We start from the raw sequence: 19179 nt of genomic DNA on the forward strand, positions 1-19179 counted from the left end.
TGTTTCATTATTGCAAAGATTGCCTGTAATGTCATGTATTAAAGGAAATGAAAGACATGCAGTAAATGATTTGGACTTAATAGTTTATTTCTTTAAAACTCAGATTTAGCCGGGACCGGTTTGGCTCAGTGGATAGAGAGTTGGCCTGCGGACTGAAGTGTCCCGGGTTCGATTCCGGTCAAGGGCATGTACCTTGGTTGCGGGGGGTGTGCAAGAGGCAGCTGGTCGATGTTTCTCTCTCATCAACGTTTCTAACTCTCTGTCCCTTTCAATTCCTCTCTGTGTAAAGTCAATAAAATATATTTAAAAAATAAAATAAAATAAAACTCAGATTTAGCTGTAAAGTATTTCTTTAAATTAGATTTTAGGATTACTAATGGAAATTGGCAGTTCTGCACAATTGTCTATCCTAGAATCCTGTTTCATTCTCAACTCTTTAAGATGAATGTCAATGAAATAGTAGTCAACTCTGAGTCAATAAAGAGAGCAAGAACAAAGCGACCATGGAATTAAATGGACCATGGAAGCCAGTTTTAGGAGGTTAAGAGGCTGAAGAAGAGGACATTAATTCTACCATTACTGGAGTGCTTACTCTCTACAGAACAAGACCTCGTTTTAGCAATAAATAAAACAAAGGAAAATATTTCTTTCTGGAGCATAACATGCTAGCAGGAAAGACAGGTAATGTGTAAAATAAACAAAACATACAACATTTCAGAAGGAAATACTCTGGAGGAAAATTGAGGAATGGAGAACAGAATTATAATTATAAAATAAGGAAGACCTGCTAAAAAGGGGACACATTTGAGGAAAGGTCTAAAGGAAATAAGGTAGTAAATTATGTTTATGTGAGAGAACAGCATTCCAGATAGAAGAATGTCCATTATCAAAGTAGCCAGAGCAAAATAAGGCAGGAGATAGGACTTAGGAAGCAATATAGCATAGAGTGATTTTCAACCTTTTTTATCTTATGGCACACATAAACTAATTACTAAAATTCTGTGCCACACCAAGAAAAATTATTTTTGCCTATCTGACAAAATAGGTATAATTTTGGTTCATTCACACGGGACAGCTTTTATTGTGTTGGCTGTTGTCATTTTTTAATTTGACAATATAAGGGAAAAAAGGTCAGTGCCCCTGACTATCAGGTATTACATGTATTAAAAATTCTTACAGGGGGGAAAAAGTATGTCTTAAGTCTTTAAAAAAATAAAATAAAGTTGAACAATTTAAGCAAAAAATAAATTGTGACACATGGTTGAAAATCCCTGGCATAGGACATTATAGACCATTGTAAGAATATTGACTTTTAAAATCCAGGGAAATGGGGAGTCACTCGTGGTTTTAAGTAAAGGACTGACATCTGATAGACTCCTTGGGGATATAGAAAGAATCAAGGAGACCAATTAGGAGGCTTTTGTATTTATCGTAATAAGAGATGATGATAACTTAAATGGTATGGTTTATGATAATCTGTTGAACATAGGTTTGCTGATGAATTGGGTGTGGGATCCAAAAAACAGAGAGAAGTCACAGTGCTTTGACCTTTGCAAATGAACAGGTCTTATTTACTGAAATGGAAAAGAAAGAGCAATTTCATGGGGGAAGATCAGATGTTGAGTTTTAGACATGTTAAGTGTGAGCTAGCTACCTATTTAGGTATTCAAGTGTAGATACCAAATAGGTAATTAGATACGTCCATCTGACGTTCAGGAGAAACATCTGTTCTAGAGAAATAAATTTAGAGTAGTCCACATATAGATGGCATTTAAAGCCAAGAGATAAGACGAGATAACCTAGGGACTGGGTGTAGGTAGAAGAGAGAAGATGTCCAAGACTGAACTCTGAGGCATTTTAACATTAGAGGTTGGGTGATGAATAGGAACTAGCAGATGAAGCAACCAGTTAGATATGAGAACTAGGTCTGTGCCATTTTGGAAGCCAGTGAATTGAATGTTTCAAAGAGGAGGCAGGCATCAGCTTGGACAAATGTTGAAGACTTTAGTCACCATTGCATGTGGCAGTGTCAAACTTGTTAGTGACTTTGGTAAGAGCAGTCTTCATAGTGTAGGAGCAAAATACTGAAGTGGTTTTAACTTCGAAAGATTGGAGGGGGAGGCAGAAGAGAGTGCATATAGACAAACCTAAATGAGTTTTGCTGTGTAGGAGAGCTGAGAAAAGGGGTGATTTTTGGAAGGAGATGTGAGGTCAAAAAAAGAACAAAGAGTTACAGCATTGTTGAATATCAATGGAGTGATCAAAGGAGAAAAGTTGATACAGGAGATAAGAATATCCTGCAGATCTATAGGAGGCTTTAGTGACGAGGATGACTATAGACCAGGATTTCTCAATCCTGGCATTACTGACATTTAAAACTCAATAATTCTTTATTCTGGGGGGGATTGTCTTGTGCATTGTAGGATTTTTAGCAGCATTTCTGTTTGTACCCTCTAGATATTAGCATTCCCTCAGTTGTGACAACCAAAATGTCTTTACACATTGTCAAATATACCCAGGGGATGGGATGGGGTGGAGGTGGGGGAGCAAATTAGCTCTGATTGAGAACTGTTATAGGCCAGTGATGGGAGTTTCAACACTGGTGTTGTTTTAGGGAAGAGGACAAATAAAGAGTCTGAGAATACCAAGGAAGACTCCTGTGCCAATCTCAGGTCCACTGATAGGAAGTGTGTGATGAGTAAAGAACAACACACAGATGGTCAAGGGATAGTCACTTAGTTCAATTAGAGCAAAAAAGTACGACGGAAGTTTAGAGTTGATGTTCAGAATAGATTTTGCTGATGACTGAGTATGAGTTCCAGAGGGCGTGACCGAAGTGATTTGGGAGTCAGGTAAAAATAAGATTTGGGACCTGAAAAGGGGGTGAGGGGAAATACAAAAAGCATGCAGGGATTGATGGGCATGATGAGATTCTTTTGATAGTCTCAAATTATATTTGGTTAGTGGAGCCCTGACTCTTGGGTAGGACCGAGGGCAGCAATATCTTAGAACAGCAGTGGCCAACTGGTGGTCCGTGAGGTCCGAAAGGTTGGTGACCACTGTCTTAGAACATACAGTTCAGGGGTCACCTCTTCTCTCCTGCAGACGGTGTGTGGAGGCTGTATAGAGCTTTGAGATTCTGAGATCCTTTCTAAGTACTGATCTTGCAGAGTTCTTGGAGGAAATTAGTGCACATGATTCTTTGAATTCAGGAGATAAGACTTACGTATAAGTAATTGCAATTCATGGAATATGCTGTGATTCCCCATTGGGACATGTAAATAGCAGAGATTCCCCAAAACCAAACAAGTTTTCTCTCTTCCAGAGTGAAATGAGAATAATAAGGATAAGGACTATGAATTGAATTTTTATAACTGACCTTTATATTAATTTTTTAGTGCTTTACCTTTTATTGTATCCTTGTGAAATGTACTAATTTTTATTTTCTACTCTTTTAAATTAAAATATTCTTTTAAAAATACAGGATGGTAAAAGTAGATGGTAGGGTTTTGGTTTGGTTTTGTTCTAAGTTTCTTCACTTGGCTTCACAGAATAAAAAGTTGGCAACCTTGCCGAAACCGGTTTGGCTCAGTGGATAGAGCATTAGCCTGTGGATTGAAAGGTCCCAGGTTCGATTCCAATCAAGGGCATATACCTTGGTTGTGGGCACATCCCCAGTAGGGTGTGTGCAAGAGGCAGCTGATCGATGATTCTCTCTCATCGATGTTTCTCTCTCTCTATCCCTCTCTTTTCTTCTCTGTAAAAAAATCAATAAAATATATTAAACAAAAAAAAAAGTTGGCAACCTTGTGTCTCCAAAGAATTCAGTGCAACAAGTATTTATTAAGTGCCTGCTCTGTACCAGACACTGTGGGAGTCACTGAGATACAGGGTGATCAAAGCAGACATGACCCGTGCTTGCATGTTGGGTAGAATAGTGGATTCTCATGGACACTTGGGTTATTGTTTTTATTTTTTGTTATTAGCAATGTACATCTCAAACTTTCAGGAGTAGATTCTCAAATTTTTTTTTTATTGTTTAAAGCATTGTTTTCTCAGTAGCTAACCTAATAATACACTAATATGCAAATTAACCATCCTTCTACACAAGCCATGTCCACCAGTCATTCAGAACAAGTATGCAAATTAACCCAACAGTTAATTTGCATACAAGGAGGGAGGAGGAGTGAAGACTGAGGACAGCATAGAAGTAAGAGGGAGGCGGCCCATGCGGCTGTAGGAGGCAGCAGGTTGGGTGGGCGGGGCCTTGGAGACTGGCGGAGGTGGCCATGGGGGCGGTGGGAGGGATACCTGTCCACCTGCCCCACCCTGCCTGCCACAGTGGCAGGAGAGGTGGGGGTGGTGGGAGGGAACTCATCAGGCAGAGGCTTTAAGCTTGGAAAGGGGCCAAGCCTGCGATCGGAGGGGTGGGGGTATGTGAGAGGGGGCAGGCTGGGCTGAGGGACCTCTCCCTAGTGAACGAATTTCAGGCACCAGGCCCCTAGTATTATTATTAAAACTAGAGACCCAGTACACAAAATTCATGCACAGGTGTGGTCCCTAACCCTGGCCAGTGATTGAAGCATGAGCATCTGGCGTGGAAGGGCAGGTCCCAGCTGATCTCTGTGCCCTGGGCAGCACCTGGACCCCTGGAGTGCTGTGCACCCCCCTCCGCCCAAGTCATGTCACCCGAGTCCCCACGCAGAGATGCAGTGAGCACAGCCAGACACTGTGGGCCTACAGCATGGGGCACAGCATGGGCCTCTGGGTCATCCAGCAGAGCCTTATGGATGCTGGCGGGCAGCTCAGTCTCTCCCAGCCGGCCTCAGAGACTGGCTCTTGCTTGAACCCAAGGGGAACCCAACCGGCCCCTGCAGTCCCTGCGGGTGCAGGATGGGCTCTTCGCAGGCACCTGGTGTGTAGTCCTGGTGCCCCCAGGGGAGTGAGAGTGAACACCCCGCATTCTCATCACATCTCCATTGCCGTCACCCCTGCCCCCAGGTTGCTGGTGAGAGGTTGCTGCACGTTTCTGACGCCTGCCATGTTCTGGACCACCCCCTGGTGGTCAGCGCACGCCATAGTGAGCAGTTGAACTCCCCATTGAACTCTGGTGGAGGGGACACTTTGCATATTAGGCTTTTATTATATAGGACGTTTAGGTGTTTTGAAAAGTCTTTTGAGAATATTGGTTTTAGTAATGATATGACTTATATTGACTTGATCACTAATTTTACTGCAGTTTCTAGATGTGGAAAATCTGTAACTGAGAGAATCAATTTTGTAACACACCATTTTTGGTTGAGTGTTAAAACTGCTGCTTTTGAAGTTTGTTCTAAGCTTTTAAAATTCTTAATTATACTCTTTACCTCCACAAGATGGAGTAAAAGTTCCAGATAGGTATTCTTTTTGTATCTTTGACCCTTTGCTACCTGACTCTTACTATTTGAAACTTTAAATCAGAATTTATGCTTATATACATAGGGACTTTAATTTGGTACTTTGAAGCTTGATGCTCTGTTGATTCTCTAATCTTTATTACCTCTTGGACAGCACTCTGTAGGAATAGTTTCAGGCATTTGCCTAAAACTAAAGAAGGTAATGTAAACATTATTAATTTAATATAAGCACAGATTGTTTATAACTGAACAAACTATAGTTGATCATAAGAAGTTTCTACTAAAGGTGGGAGCTATGTAAAAGCCCAGAAGACAGCCTTGAGTTCATTTGGTATTATTTAGTATTTCCATATTCATTGCTATTTCTAAATTTTTGTTAAAATTTTATTTAAAGGAAAGAAAAGTATTTTTATTTATTTACTATTTGCTGACCTAGTTTTAGATACTACTGATTTTTTTCTCTTATATTCTTGTTGCTTAGTACATAAGATTTTGAGACATTTATGTATGTTTATGATTAATCATTTTCTTTTTCAATTTAATTCTTACAAATATTCTAAATTTGATTTTTTTTTTTTTGGTCTTATGTATACTTTTTTGTTTCTCTCCCTTGTCATCATTGATCAAAGTTAAGTGTTTCTAAATCAGTGTTATCTAATAGAAATACAACCTGCAGATGTAATTTTAGATTTTTCTGTGAACCACATTAAAAGATACAAAGAAACAAGTGAAATTTGTTTTTATATATGTTATATAACCCAGTATATCAAATATATTAGTATTTTAACATAATTTAAAATATTAAATGTTTTATATTCTCTTTTTATATATTGTCTTAAAATCCATTGTATGTTTTTACTTGCATCACATCTCAATTCAGACTAGCCACATTCCAGATACTCAGTAGCCACATGTGGTCATAGTTACATTTCTAAATCATTAAGGCCCAAATTCTTTAAAGGTTTAGAGATTGAATAAATTGTTTAAGAATTCAGATTATCACATGGAAACTGTTAGAAAATGTTTTTATTGTCAGCAGTAAATTGTGGGGGAGGGGGAGAGTTTCAGGTCATGATTTCCAGTTACAAGGAATTCTGTTTTAATAAGAGTAAACAAGCTTACCAAAGCGTCCCTGACATTGTGGAATCTGTATAGGATTCCTTGGCGTCTCAATGAAAATAGGTTTTCTGCTTAATCTAAAACAACCCTCAAGCCGAAATCGGTTTGACTCAGTGGATAGAGCATCGGTCTGCAGACTGAAGGGTCCCAGGTTCAATTCCGGTCAAGGGCATGTACCTTGGTTGCGGGCACATCTCCAGTAGAGAGAGTGCAAGAGGCAGCTGATTGATGTTTCTCTCTCATCAATGTTTCTAGCTTTCTGTCCCTCTCTCTTCCTCTCTGTGAAAACTCAATAAATAACCCTCAAGCCTCTGTGGATTAAAATATTTTTTTCCCCCCTAGTCCAATGTCAATGGGCAAGGGGAAGCTCTGCTCATGGATTCAGTGCAATGAGGCCCTATCTCAACATGTCCTTTCACCATAACTGTGGCAAGGGGCAAACAGTTGTGGGTTGAACTTTAAATCTTGTTTCATTGATAGGAATAAAATTTTAAGATTTTTATTAGGGAACTAGAGGCCCAGTGCACAAAATATATGCACAGGGTTGTATGTCCCTCAGCCCAGCTTGCACTCTCTCCAATCTGGGATCAATCCTAATTGGGCAGTTGGACATCCCTCTCACAATCCAGGACTGCTGGCTCTCAACTTCTCACCAGCCTGCCTTCCTGATTGCCCCTAACCACTTCTGCCTGCCAACCTGATCACCCTTAACCACTCCCCTGCCAGCCTGATAGATGCCTAACTGCTCCCCTGCTAGGACCGCCCTCCCTAGCAGGCCTGGTCCCCCCCAACTGCTCTCCCCTGCAGGCCTGGATCCCCCCTGCAACTCATCCCTATAGTCCTGGTTGTTCCCAACTTCCCACCTCTGCCAGCCTGTTCACCCCTAATTGCCCTCCCTGCAGGCTTGATCGCCTCCAACTGCCCTCCCCTACAGGCCTTTCTACCACCTCCCCCCTCCCCCCCGCCCCGCCAACTGTCCTTCCCTGCAGGCCCGGTTGCCCCCAACTTCTCTTCTTTGCCAGCCTGATCACCCCCAACTGCTCTCCCTTGCAGGCCTGGTCCTTCCCAACTGTCCTCCCTTGCTGTCCTGATTGCCCATAAATGCCCTCCCTTGCAGACCTGGTGCCTCCCAACTGCCCATCCCTTCTGGCTATCTTGTGGCAGCTATCTTGTGTCCACATGGGGGCAGCCATCTTTGCCCACATGGGGGCAGCCATCTTGTGTGTTGGAGTGATGGTCAATTTTTCATATTATTCTTTTATATACCTATCTTTTTTTTTTTTTTTTTTTTTTACAAATAGGATAAATGCCTGGTGCACAGATGGGTCTGGCTGGTTTGCCCTAAGGGTGTCCCAGATCAGGGTGGGGTTCCTTAGGGTTTAGGGTGGCCTGGGTAAGGGGCTTTTGGTAGTTTGCAGGCTGGCCATGCCCCCGCTCTGCATCAGTAGATGTCACGCATATTATTCAAATGCCATTTTGTTAACATTTGCTCTGCCTGTCCAGGTCTGTTTTAATTTGTGAAATGAAAATAAGACTTGCTAGCCAAAACCGGTTTGACTCAGTGGATAGAGCGTTGGTCTACGGACTGAAAGGTCCCAGGTTTGATTGCGGTCAAGGGCATGTACCTTGGTTGCAGGCACATCCCCAGTAAGGGGTGTGCAGGAAGCAGCTGACCGATGATTCTCTGTCATCAATGTTTCTAACTCTCTGTCCTTCTCTCTTCCTCCCTGTAAAAAATCAATAAATTATATATATTTTTTTTTTAAGAAAAGAAAATAAGACTGCTAAAGACTTGCACATTTATATCTGGTGATTTGGGGCACCGTTATCCAGTCTTCTATTAATAAGTCAGGAAAGTGTCAATGTCAGTGGAAACAGATTAGATTCTTTCACGTTAAAACTAATTTTGTTGTCTTTTATTTGTATAAATGTGCAGTTTCTTTAACATGATTGAGTACAACACAGAATATTCTGATTTCCTAATTTTTAAAACTGAAATTAGTTTTCCATATTTGCCTGGCCATTATACAAACAATGGAAGAAAAGTTCTTGCCATTATTATGTTATTTCTCAAAACTCTTAACATCTGTTATATCTTTACCATTTGTGTTTTCTCTAAGTATTTCACCAAAACTTTAGTAATAATATGCTGTCCTATTTATAGAGCAGTAATTTTGTTAATAAGTTTCTTTTACTTTGAATGTGCTGTCATCACTATAGAAATAGTACTTCACTAGAAATTGTAGTTAATAAAGTTGAACTATTTAAAAATGTTTCTCTTCAATATCTTGTTTTATTGATTTTTAAAATCAAAGGGTTTTTCTCAGAGGTAGCTGTTAATGTCTATTGTACTTTCTATATGGGTGATTTGGTATGCAAAGTGAGGCTAAGATATGTAGATGGGAAAATAAGATTAATTAAGTAAGGTTACTGATTATGTTAACAGATTGTAATACAGCACAATATACTCTTGTTATTTATGTCACTGTGACATTTAGACATCTTTTGCTTTCTTGTTTTTTTGGATGGGGGTTTTGTCGTATGGCAAATGGCAAGGAAATAAGCTAGTGTAAAGATTTATTTGAGAAAGTTACATGGTATGGTCTAAGGCTCTAGACTCAGTATTGATGACTTTGTTTTATCAAGAGGAGATTAAATTGTATCCAGTACATTGAATTTACTAAGACCTGCAAGTTAAATCATTAGTTAAAACTTATATCTTAGAACTAAGATGATTGTATTATATTACTATATCATGCTAGATAATTATCCATGTAATTTCTTTCTTGCTCATCATTTACTTATTGATAGCAATGCTTTATCTCTAGCTAGCTATTCAGAGTAGAGATGAACCATAAAATAATGCTATTACACGAAGGAACCCAAGGTTCAAATGCAAGAATAGAAAAAAAAATTATTTTGGGGGTGTGTTTTTTTTTTCTTTTTTCTTTTTGTATGATTGATTTTTGAGAAAGAAAAAAAAAAAAAAATCAAGCCTCAGAGGAACAAAATTAATTCTAGGCAGAAAACTATAACAACTAATTTTCTAACTAGCTCTTAAAACTTATTTGAAGGGAGTACAGTTATTATACCTGTTGGAATTTTTAAAAGGTGCAAGTAACAAATCTATGAATTTACAAATATTTAAGATTGTTTGTATTGGAAACAACTAAGCATCAAAAGATCTGGCCAAATAAACAGGTAGAGCTGAATATTGGAGTACTCTGTTGGCATGAAAAAAATGAGGTAGCTGTACATATACAGATAAAGAGCTCTAAAATACATTATTAAATGAGAAAGGTAAGGCAAAAATATTTATGATCTAATCCATTGTTAAAAGTAAATTTGTCTATGCTGGCATAAAAAATATTTTCTAGTATACACAAGAATCTTAACATGGTTTTTATAAATATTTGAACTTTTAATCCTATACAGCTGTACTTTATACACAAACAAAAGTACGTTTGTGGGGAAAAAGTACATTTGTGCGTAAAAATATGTTGAAAAGAGTCTTCTAAATTTTAGATCCTGTGTTTTGTCCTTGGAAATATTAGAAAAGCCAGCAGTTATTTTCCTTATTGTAGGAAATGTTATGGTTCTTAAATTCAGAAAACTATTATTTAATACAGGATTACTTTTTCTTAGGATTTTCACTTAAACAGAGTTAATTTGGAAGAATCTTCAGGATTGGAAAATACTCCAGCTGGTGCTAGACCAAAGAGGAAAAACAAGAAGTCTTATGATTTAACTCCAGTTGACAAATTTTGGCAGAAACATAAAGGAAGGTAAGTAAGAAAAATATCATTAAGTAAAAACTTTATCTTTAAAAAGAAATGAAGATGTCACTGACTTAATTTATATATTTAAAAAGACAACCCAAAATGTCTTGGTTCATCTATACAATGAATAGGAGCTATATATAATTAAATTAGAGGCCTGGTGCATGAAATTCGTGCACAGGGCCGAGGGGTCCCCTCAGCCCAGCCTGCACCCTCTCCAATCTGGGACCTCTCAGGGATGTCTGACTGCCCGACAGTCAGACATCCCTCTCAAAATCCTGGACCCCTGGCTCCTAATCGCTCACCTGCCTGATTGCCCTTAACTACCTCCAACTGCCCTCTCCCTGCCGACCTGGTTGTCCTAACTGCTCCTCTCCCTCTCCCCTCCCAACCCACCGACCTGGTCACTCCTTACTGCCCCACCTCTGCCAGACTGGCCACACCCAACTGCCCCCTCTGCCAGCCTGGTTGCCCCTAACTGCCTCACCTGCCGATCTGGTTGCCCCCAACTGTTCCCCCCTTCTCCCCCCCTCCCGCACTAGACTAGTTGCCCCTCACTGCCCCCACCCCCATCAGCCTAATCGCCCCCAACTGTACTCCCACCTCTGCCAGCCTGGTCACCCCTAACTATTCCCCTGCCAGCCTGGTTGCCCTGTGTATCCTGCTTATTCAGTCATTTGGTCGTCCCTCACTAACCCCCCTGCGGCCTGGTCATAGGCAGCCATCTTGTGAGGGTGTGAGGGTCAATTTGCATATTACCTCTTTATTATATAGAATAGTTCATAGACTCGTGTCTTCATTGCCTGGTTTCTTCCTGACGCCTTAGTTGTTTTTTGTTATTTTATAGAAGTCATTTCCCCATTCAAGAAGCTCATACCATATGATCTTGTAGGTTTTACAAATAGTCTTTCTAAATTTTGTTGCTATCCCCTCTGACCTTCAATAACACCATTTCTACCTTTCATTAAAATGGGTTTTTGTGATAGGGAAACCATTTAGGTCTGATTTTCCTTTTTTTGCCCCCTTTGCCTTCATACAAACCCAGTTTTATATATCTGTGGAAAGAATGCCTGAGCCTGAAAACCAGATTTATTTAAAGTACATTAGAAATAATAGCTAAAATTTAAAACAGTTTGTCATGTGATTTATTTGTAGGCAGATACACAGATCCTAGACGTTGCTCTGTCATTTGGAAGTTTAGACTACATAATAGGCTCACTAATTGCTCTAAAATTTAGCAGGTGGTCATTATAGCTAGAGAAATCATTCTAAACAAACCAACAAAAATTATTACTCTGAGAGAAACAGTTAAGAAATACTAAGTTATTTTGAATACTTTGTGTTACTGTATGTATATATATATATATACACACACACACACATATATATATACATACATACACATATATACATATATACATATATACATATACATATACATATACATATACATATACGTGTGTGTGTGTGTGTGTGTGTGTGTGTGTGTGTGTGTGTTCTTGATATGGCTGTTCTTTTTGGCCTCATTTATGGTGAGAGAGCTGTAGGACATAAAGTTTCAAAATGTTCGGGGTTATTTTGTTATGTTTTAAAATCGTTATAGCAAAGAATTTTTTTTTCTCTATACAGAAAAAGCCACTATCTTCCTCTTTCTGACTATGGCAAATTTGAGTACTGTTAAGATTTACTTTATTTTAACATTTTTTTAAAATATACTTTATTGATTTTATACAGAGAGGAAGGGAGAGAGAGAGTTAGAAACATCGATGAGAGAGAGTCATCGATCAGCTGCCTCTTGCACATCCCCTACTGGGGATATGCCCGCAACCAAGGTACATGCCCTTGACCGGAATCGAACCCGGGACCCCTCAGTCCCCATGCCAATGCTCTATCCATTGAGCCAAACCGGTCCAGGCAAGATTTACTTTATTTTAAATAATTCTCTCCTCTTTAGAATTTCATAGTCTACATTTCCTTCCAGAATGGGGAAATACAAGAAGTTACCTTATTTATAGAGGATGTAGGGTATTTTAAAGTTTATATTAAATTTATATTTCCTAATAGAGAAAAAGCTTAAACTGGCAGTCGGACATCTCTCTAGCAATCCAGGACTGCTAGTTCTTAACCACTCATCTGCCTGCCTGCCTGTTTGATCGCCCCTAACCACTCTGCTTGCCTGTCTGCTGCCCCCAACTGCCCCCCACCAGCATTCTCTCCCCCAATTATGCCCCCTTGCCAGCCTGCTCATCCCCAGCTGCCGCCCCCAGCCTTCTCACCCCCAACTGCGCCCCCCTTGCCAGCCTGCTCATCCCCAACTGCCACCCCCAGCCTGCTTGTCCCCAACTACTCTCCCAACTGGCCTGATCATACTCAACTGCACCCCCCACCAGCCTGCTTGCCCCCAACTGTTTCCTATTCCTCCCCCAACACACACACACACACACACACCGGCCTGATTACCCGCAACTGCCCTCCTCTCCTGGCCTGATCACCCCTAGCCGCTTCTGTCTTGGCCCCGCCACCGTAGCTTTGTCCAAAAGGACATCTGGAATGTCTCCCAGAAAGTCTCCTGGTCTAATTATCATATATTTTTATTACTATAGATTGTTGACTATATTCCCTATGCTTTACTTAATCCATGTGACTACCAATTAGTACTTTTTAATCCTTTCACCTGTTTTACCTGGCCCCCAATTCTCCTCCCCTCTGGCATCCATCAGTCTACTTCTGTATCTTAAAGTCTATTTTTATTTTGTTCTTTCATTTATTTTGTTTTTTAGATTCCACATATAAATGAAAACATGTGGTATTTTATCTTTCTCTGTTTGGCACATTTCAGTTAGCATAATAACCTCTAGGGCCATCTATGCTGTGACAGATGTTAAGATTTTATTCTATTTTATGGCCAAGTAATATTCCATGGTATGTACCACAGGTTCTTTTTTTTTTTTTTTTTTTAATCAATCTTTATTGTTCATATTGTTACAAAGGTTCCTCATCTCTTCCTCCCTCCACCAGGTTCCCACCCCACCCTCCGCCCCCTCCCCATCCCCCATTGTCCTTATCCATAGGTGCAGTTTATGTTCAGTCTCTTCCTCCCTCCCTTTCCCCGATAGTAAATCCCTTTTCAGATAGTAAATCAGTTACTTAGCATTTTCTCATATTAATAATACCACCACATGCCCAATGATACATTTCACACAAAAGACATTTCCAAATAGGTCAACCAGCCTCATCCAGGCCCCACCCAAGGCACTCACAGATAACACCCCAGCCCTATACTAACTCAACACATCCAGATCTAAGCCTTCATCACTTGATTCAGCAGACCCTCAGGTTCCCACAAAAGTTTCCAGCCATGTCTGAGAGGCAGCCGTGGGGCAGGGGCAGGCGAAGAGCGAGCTGTTCCAGGCCTGGCTGTTCCGGGCCTGGCCTCCGTTGCTCTGGTTTGTTCCACAACCAGCTGCTCCGGGTCTGGTCACTGCTGCTCCCGACCTAGTTGCCCTGGACCTGGCTGCTGCTGCTCCGGGCCTGGCCGCACCAGACCCGGCTGCTCCGGGCCTGGCCGCTCCCAGCCTGGCAGCCGCTGCTCCGGGCCTGGCCGCACCAGACCCGGCTGCTCCGGGCCTGGCCGCTCTCAGCCTGGCAGCCGCCACAGGTTCTTTTTAATGCACTCACGTATTGATGGTTACTTACAAATTGCATACATACCTTGACTATTGTAAATAATGCTGTAGTGAACACAGGGGTGCATATATTCTTCGAAATTAGTCTTTTAGATTTCTTCAGATATGTACCCAGAAGTGGAATTGCTGGGTCATAAAGCAATTCCATTTTTAATATTTTGAGGGCCCAGCTGGTGTGACTCAGTTGGTTGAGCATTGTACCATGGTACTAAGGGTCGCCAGAGGTTGTCTGTTTGATTCCTGGTCAGGGCACATGCCTGGGTTGTGAGCTCAATTCCCAGTCAGGGGCATGCAGGAGGAGGCCGATCCATCATTGATGTTTCTTTCTCTCCCTCTTCCTCTCTCTGTCTCTTAAAAAAAGAAAAAAACTTTAATTTTTTTGAGGAATCTCTACACTGTTTTCCATAGTGGCTTCACCAATTTGTAGTCCCACCAAGAGTGCATGAGATAACCTTTGACAGGTATAAGGTGTTACATTCTTGTTTTCCTCTGATGATTAGTGATGTTGAGCATATTTTCATGTCTGTTAGCCAATTGTATGTCCTCTTGGGAGAAGTGTCTTCAGGTCCTCTGCCCACTTTTTAGTTGAATTGTTTGGATTTTGGGGGAGTTGCCTTGAGTTCTCAATAAAATTGGATATTAATCTCTCTGTCCAATACTGTTTCAGTCCATTCCCAGAAGTTGCAGAATCAGTTCAACAAGAACTAGAATCTTACAGAGCACAGGAAGATGAAGTTAAACGACTTAAAAGCATTATGGTAAGGTTCTGTTTACTTTTTTAGAATTATAGGGAAGCAGAAGACCATCTGGAAGGAGAAGGAAGTTAACTTTTTCTTCTAGAAATTCAAGGCCATTCATTACTTTCATTAAAAAAGAAAAGGAAATACCTCAACTTACATAAAAGATCTTTTTCATAATGAAATCTAAATACTGAGTAAAGCAAATATTTTTAAATATGAATTTACTGTTTGAAATATATATATAAAATGCAATGTTATTTTAGAAATACTAGAGGCCCAATGCAGGAAATTCATGCACAGGGGCAAACAGGGGTTGTCCCTCAGCCCAGCCTGCACCCTCTTCAATCTGGGACCCCTTGAGGGATATCCGACTGCCCGTTTAAGACCAATCCCCTTGTGCCTAAATTGCTCACCTGCCTACCTTCCTAATTGTCCCTAACTGCTTCTGTCTGCCAGCCTGATCATCCTCTAACCACTCCCATGCCAGCCTGATTGATGTGTAACTGCTCCCCTGCCAGCCCCCAAGTTCCCTCCTCTGCCAGCATGGTCACCATTAACTTCCCTCCCCTGCAGGGAAGGAAGTTAAGTACCCAGAAGTGGAATTGCTGGGTCATAAAGCAACTCCCAACTGCTCTCCCTTGCAGGCCTGGTCCCTCTCAACTGCCCTCCCTTGCAGGCCTGGTGCCTCCCAACTGCCCTCCCCTGCTGGCCATCCTGTGTCCACATGGGGGCAGGATCTTTGAACACATGGGGGCAGCTATATTGTGTATTGGAGTGATGGTCAATCTGCATATTACTCTTTTATTAGATAGGATAGAGGCCTGGTGCATGGGCAGGAACCAGCTGGTTTGCCCTGAAGGGTATCCCAGATCAGGGTAGGGATTATCTTGGGGCATGGGGCGGCTTGGGCGAGGGGTCTGTGGTGGTTTGCAGGCCGGCCACGCTCCCCAGCAACGCAAATGGAGGCCCTGGTATCTGGGATATATTTACTTTCTACAATTGAAACTTTGTAGCCTGGAGCAGAGCCAAGCCTCCTGCTTGCTCTGTGGTGGCAGTCATTTAGCTCTACTATTTATTACTCTGTTACCTGTGAAAAGTTTCTGGGCCAATCTGAAACGCCAGCTGATCCTTTTTATAGTCATCAACCATTTATTGGGCTGTTGGTGGCTAGAACTTTTCTATAATTGTCAAAAGACATGTTTATTCCTTAAAGGAGAAGAATTATTATTCTTGATGACCTAAGTCTTACTCTTTACCAGTGATCTTATTAATAGAAATATGTTGATTTTTATGCTTGGACTTTGGGATGTGTGAGTAGTTACTGGAAACTTTTTCCTTTCCAGGGACTAGAAGGGGAAGATGAAGGAGCCATAAGTATGCTTTCTGACAATACTGCTAAGCTAACATCAGCTGTTAGGTAAGTAAGGAATATCTCCTCTTTGAAGTCTTTTTATTGGTAAGATTTACTTAGGTGGTAAAATTTTGTTAATATTTTTAGTAATAGGATATATTAGGTAATAACATATACCTTTAAAGAACTAAATTGTATTTTTAACATGTTCAATCTAAGTTCTTTCTTTAATATAGCAGATCATTTTCTTCTCTTACTAGTTGGAATATTGTATAATGTGGATAATTTTACAAAGAAGATAATATTGATGATAAAGTAATGCAAATTGTTATTAAATTTATCGTTGCTACTATTACTTTATTAACTAAAGGTTAAGCAATTTCTTTGGATACTTTAAATGCTATTAAGGAGAAAGGAAAAATGTTTTAGAAGTATAAGTACAATCATATTTCCATTAACCTGATTTTATTCTAAGCCTCCAGATATTGGAACCAGAAAGTGAACGGTGGAGTAATGATATTTAGGAGGCAGATGATTTTAAACTAAGAAGCACTTCACCTGCATTAGAGTAGTAAATACTGTATGTGTTCAAGACTAGAGATTACATCCAGTTGATAGTTTAATTTGTCATTTTGTTACTGTTTTATCTAAGTTTCCTTAGAGGACATACCAGGTGGGTTTTGTTAAGGTCTATGTCATTAATTAGAAAATATAATGGTTCATTTTCAATTTTTTTATACTTGTAGTTCTTTGCCAGAACTCCTTGAAAAAAAAAGACTTATTGATCTCCACACAAATGTTGCTACTGCTGTTTTAGAACATATAAAGGTAAATTTAACTTTTATCCTCCCCAATATAATTTTTAAAATTTTTATACATATTATTCAATTAACAGTAGAGCTGTATCTCACCATCAGTAATACAGATTTAGACATTCGTTTTATTGTAGTACTATCTAAAATAGCTGTTAATATCATCATCATTTCATTATGTAATTTGGCCCTGAACTTTTTAGTTTTTAGATGAGTCTGTTAGCATTAAAGCTTCTTTCTATCTCCTATTGTACTGTGAAACAAATAAATTTATCTTATATATGTTGTTATAGTTTTTTCTCATTACTTCATTCATGATTACCTGATATTGGCTTGATTTAGTTCCAGCATTGTACAGATACTTATACTCTGGACATGGAACTGAATTCTAGTTACAGCTTCACCATATGCTAGGATGTGATTCCTACTTCCCATTTAATAAACATTTGAAAAGCATTGTAAAAAAGCTGGATATGTCAGCTGCCTATCCAAGATGTTGTTAGTATCTTGGATTTATGGAAATGGAAATTAAATGTTTTCTTTTTAAAATTATTTAAAAAGTCACAGAGTGTTAGAAACGAGCTAATGTAGATAGATAAGAACCATTGTGCAGTTTGGAATTTAAATCTGCAAATTTCTATTAAGCTGATAGCCTAATTTTTTTCTTCCACATATTCATATTCATATTGATAATTACTGTTTTCATGTACCTATAGGAATAGAAACATAAGTGTTCAGTCTAAATGGCTCTGCTGATATTTTCCCTTTTTTTATATGCAACATTTCTATAAAGTGGAAAGAGACTGTTCAGATCTGTTTACCTGAGGTCCTTGTGAGGTTTTAAGAAAGTTCACAGCATAAGCCAAGATAGGCTGTTTGTATGGAAAAGCCAGTGAAAGTATTTTAAGGGAGGTGGGTTATCTTCAGGGTAGGAGAAACAGAATTAGCCAAGTTGATGGAAACTCAACCTGCCTGCTCTGTAGGATAAGGGCTCAGCAACAGAATAATGGCCTCTGCCAGCTCTCACCCACAGCCAGACAATTCAGTTCCTCCATGTATGCCCCTGGTGCCTTTCAATCTGCTGTCCCAACGCTGGAGGTCAGAGCAAGTGAGTTCCAGTAAGTCTGTGTGCTGGCCCTTTATGAAGAATGCCTGGGAATCCAGCAGCCCTCAGCCCTCAATCCCTGTTGGTTTTTACAGCCAGAAGTTATAGGTACTTCTCTTCCTGTGGATCCCTGAGCTGGTGAGGAGGGAGCTGGGAAGGGGCTGGGACACTTTGACCCTCAGGGGGGAACCTCTGAACCAAAGATATCCCTCTGATTTTTAATCGCCACATGTGGGTATGGGACCAGCCTACTGCATATCTTTACCCCGCCGACCAGTTTTGATGTGCTTCTTCTGTAAATCCTTAGCTATAGGACTTCTGTTCAGCTACATTTCATGAGGTTCTCAATGATGGTTGTTCCTTAGTTTGGTTGTAATTCTGATGTGTTTGTGGGAATATTTATGTACCGCGTTTACCTACTCTGTCATCTTGACTGAAAGTTCTGTAATTCATAACTTTTAAACCTTTCCTTTAGTAGTTCTTTTATTTCTCATAAAAATATGATTTTCCCCACTTGCTGGTTGTTAAGGAATGGCTTCTTAGACTACTTAAATAATTTGCAAACATATTTTAATTTTTTAAGAAATATGTCAGAGAGGAAGGGAGAAGGAGACGGAGAGGAAGAGGGAGAGAAATATCAATGATGAGAGAGAATCATTGATCGCTGCCTCTGCATGCCCCCTACTAGAGATTGAGCCCACAACCCAGGCATATGCCCCTGACCGGAATCGATCCCAGGACCCTTCAATCCACAGGCCAATGCTCTATCCACTGAGCCAAACGAGTTAGGCCAGATTTAAATTTTTTTATCGTTAAATTGAATTAAGTACTCTTTAGCATCTGACACCTAAGATAGGAAAAGATACCTACTTACCAACTTATAAATCATAGTATATGAGAGAGAGAAGTAGCATTATGTGCTCTTTCACCTAATGCCCCCCTTTGAGAGGAAGAGCTGTGACATCAGAAAGCTTTATCCTCTTGTAGCCAATAAAGAACCAACTGTTAATAAGCTGTTGTGGATTGAGTCTTCATTGGTGTTGAATCATCACTTTTGTTTTACTACTTCCTGTGAAGAAAGTTATGAGGTCTGAAGACATTATCTGATCAAGCAAACATGTATAGCCCTAGGTCTACACTCTGAGCCCCTGCTAGCAGTGCTAGCTTTTAGCCACAACCCTTGCTCCAGTG

General features: G+C 40.1%; 1 protein-coding gene across 4 annotated transcripts in view; it reads left to right on the forward strand.

Moving 5' to 3' along the window:
• Positions 1 to 19179, forward strand: part of SCFD1 (sec1 family domain containing 1) — a 93594-nt gene that overhangs the window by 23971 nt on the left and 50444 nt on the right. For all 4 annotated transcript variants that reach the window (XM_036450866.2, XM_036450875.2, XM_036450888.2 and 1 more), the window contains 4 exons: positions 10161 to 10300; positions 14648 to 14738; positions 16064 to 16137; positions 16818 to 16899. In XM_036450866.2, the coding sequence (XP_036306759.1) occupies positions 10161 to 10300; positions 14648 to 14738; positions 16064 to 16137; positions 16818 to 16899 (387 nt within the window). The remainder of the gene's footprint in view (positions 1 to 10160; positions 10301 to 14647; positions 14739 to 16063; positions 16138 to 16817; positions 16900 to 19179) is intronic.

Source organism: Pipistrellus kuhlii, unplaced genomic scaffold (genome assembly GCF_014108245.1).
Source record: "Pipistrellus kuhlii isolate mPipKuh1 unplaced genomic scaffold, mPipKuh1.p scaffold_m20_p_1, whole genome shotgun sequence".
Lineage (NCBI taxonomy): Eukaryota > Metazoa > Chordata > Mammalia > Chiroptera > Vespertilionidae > Pipistrellus > Pipistrellus kuhlii.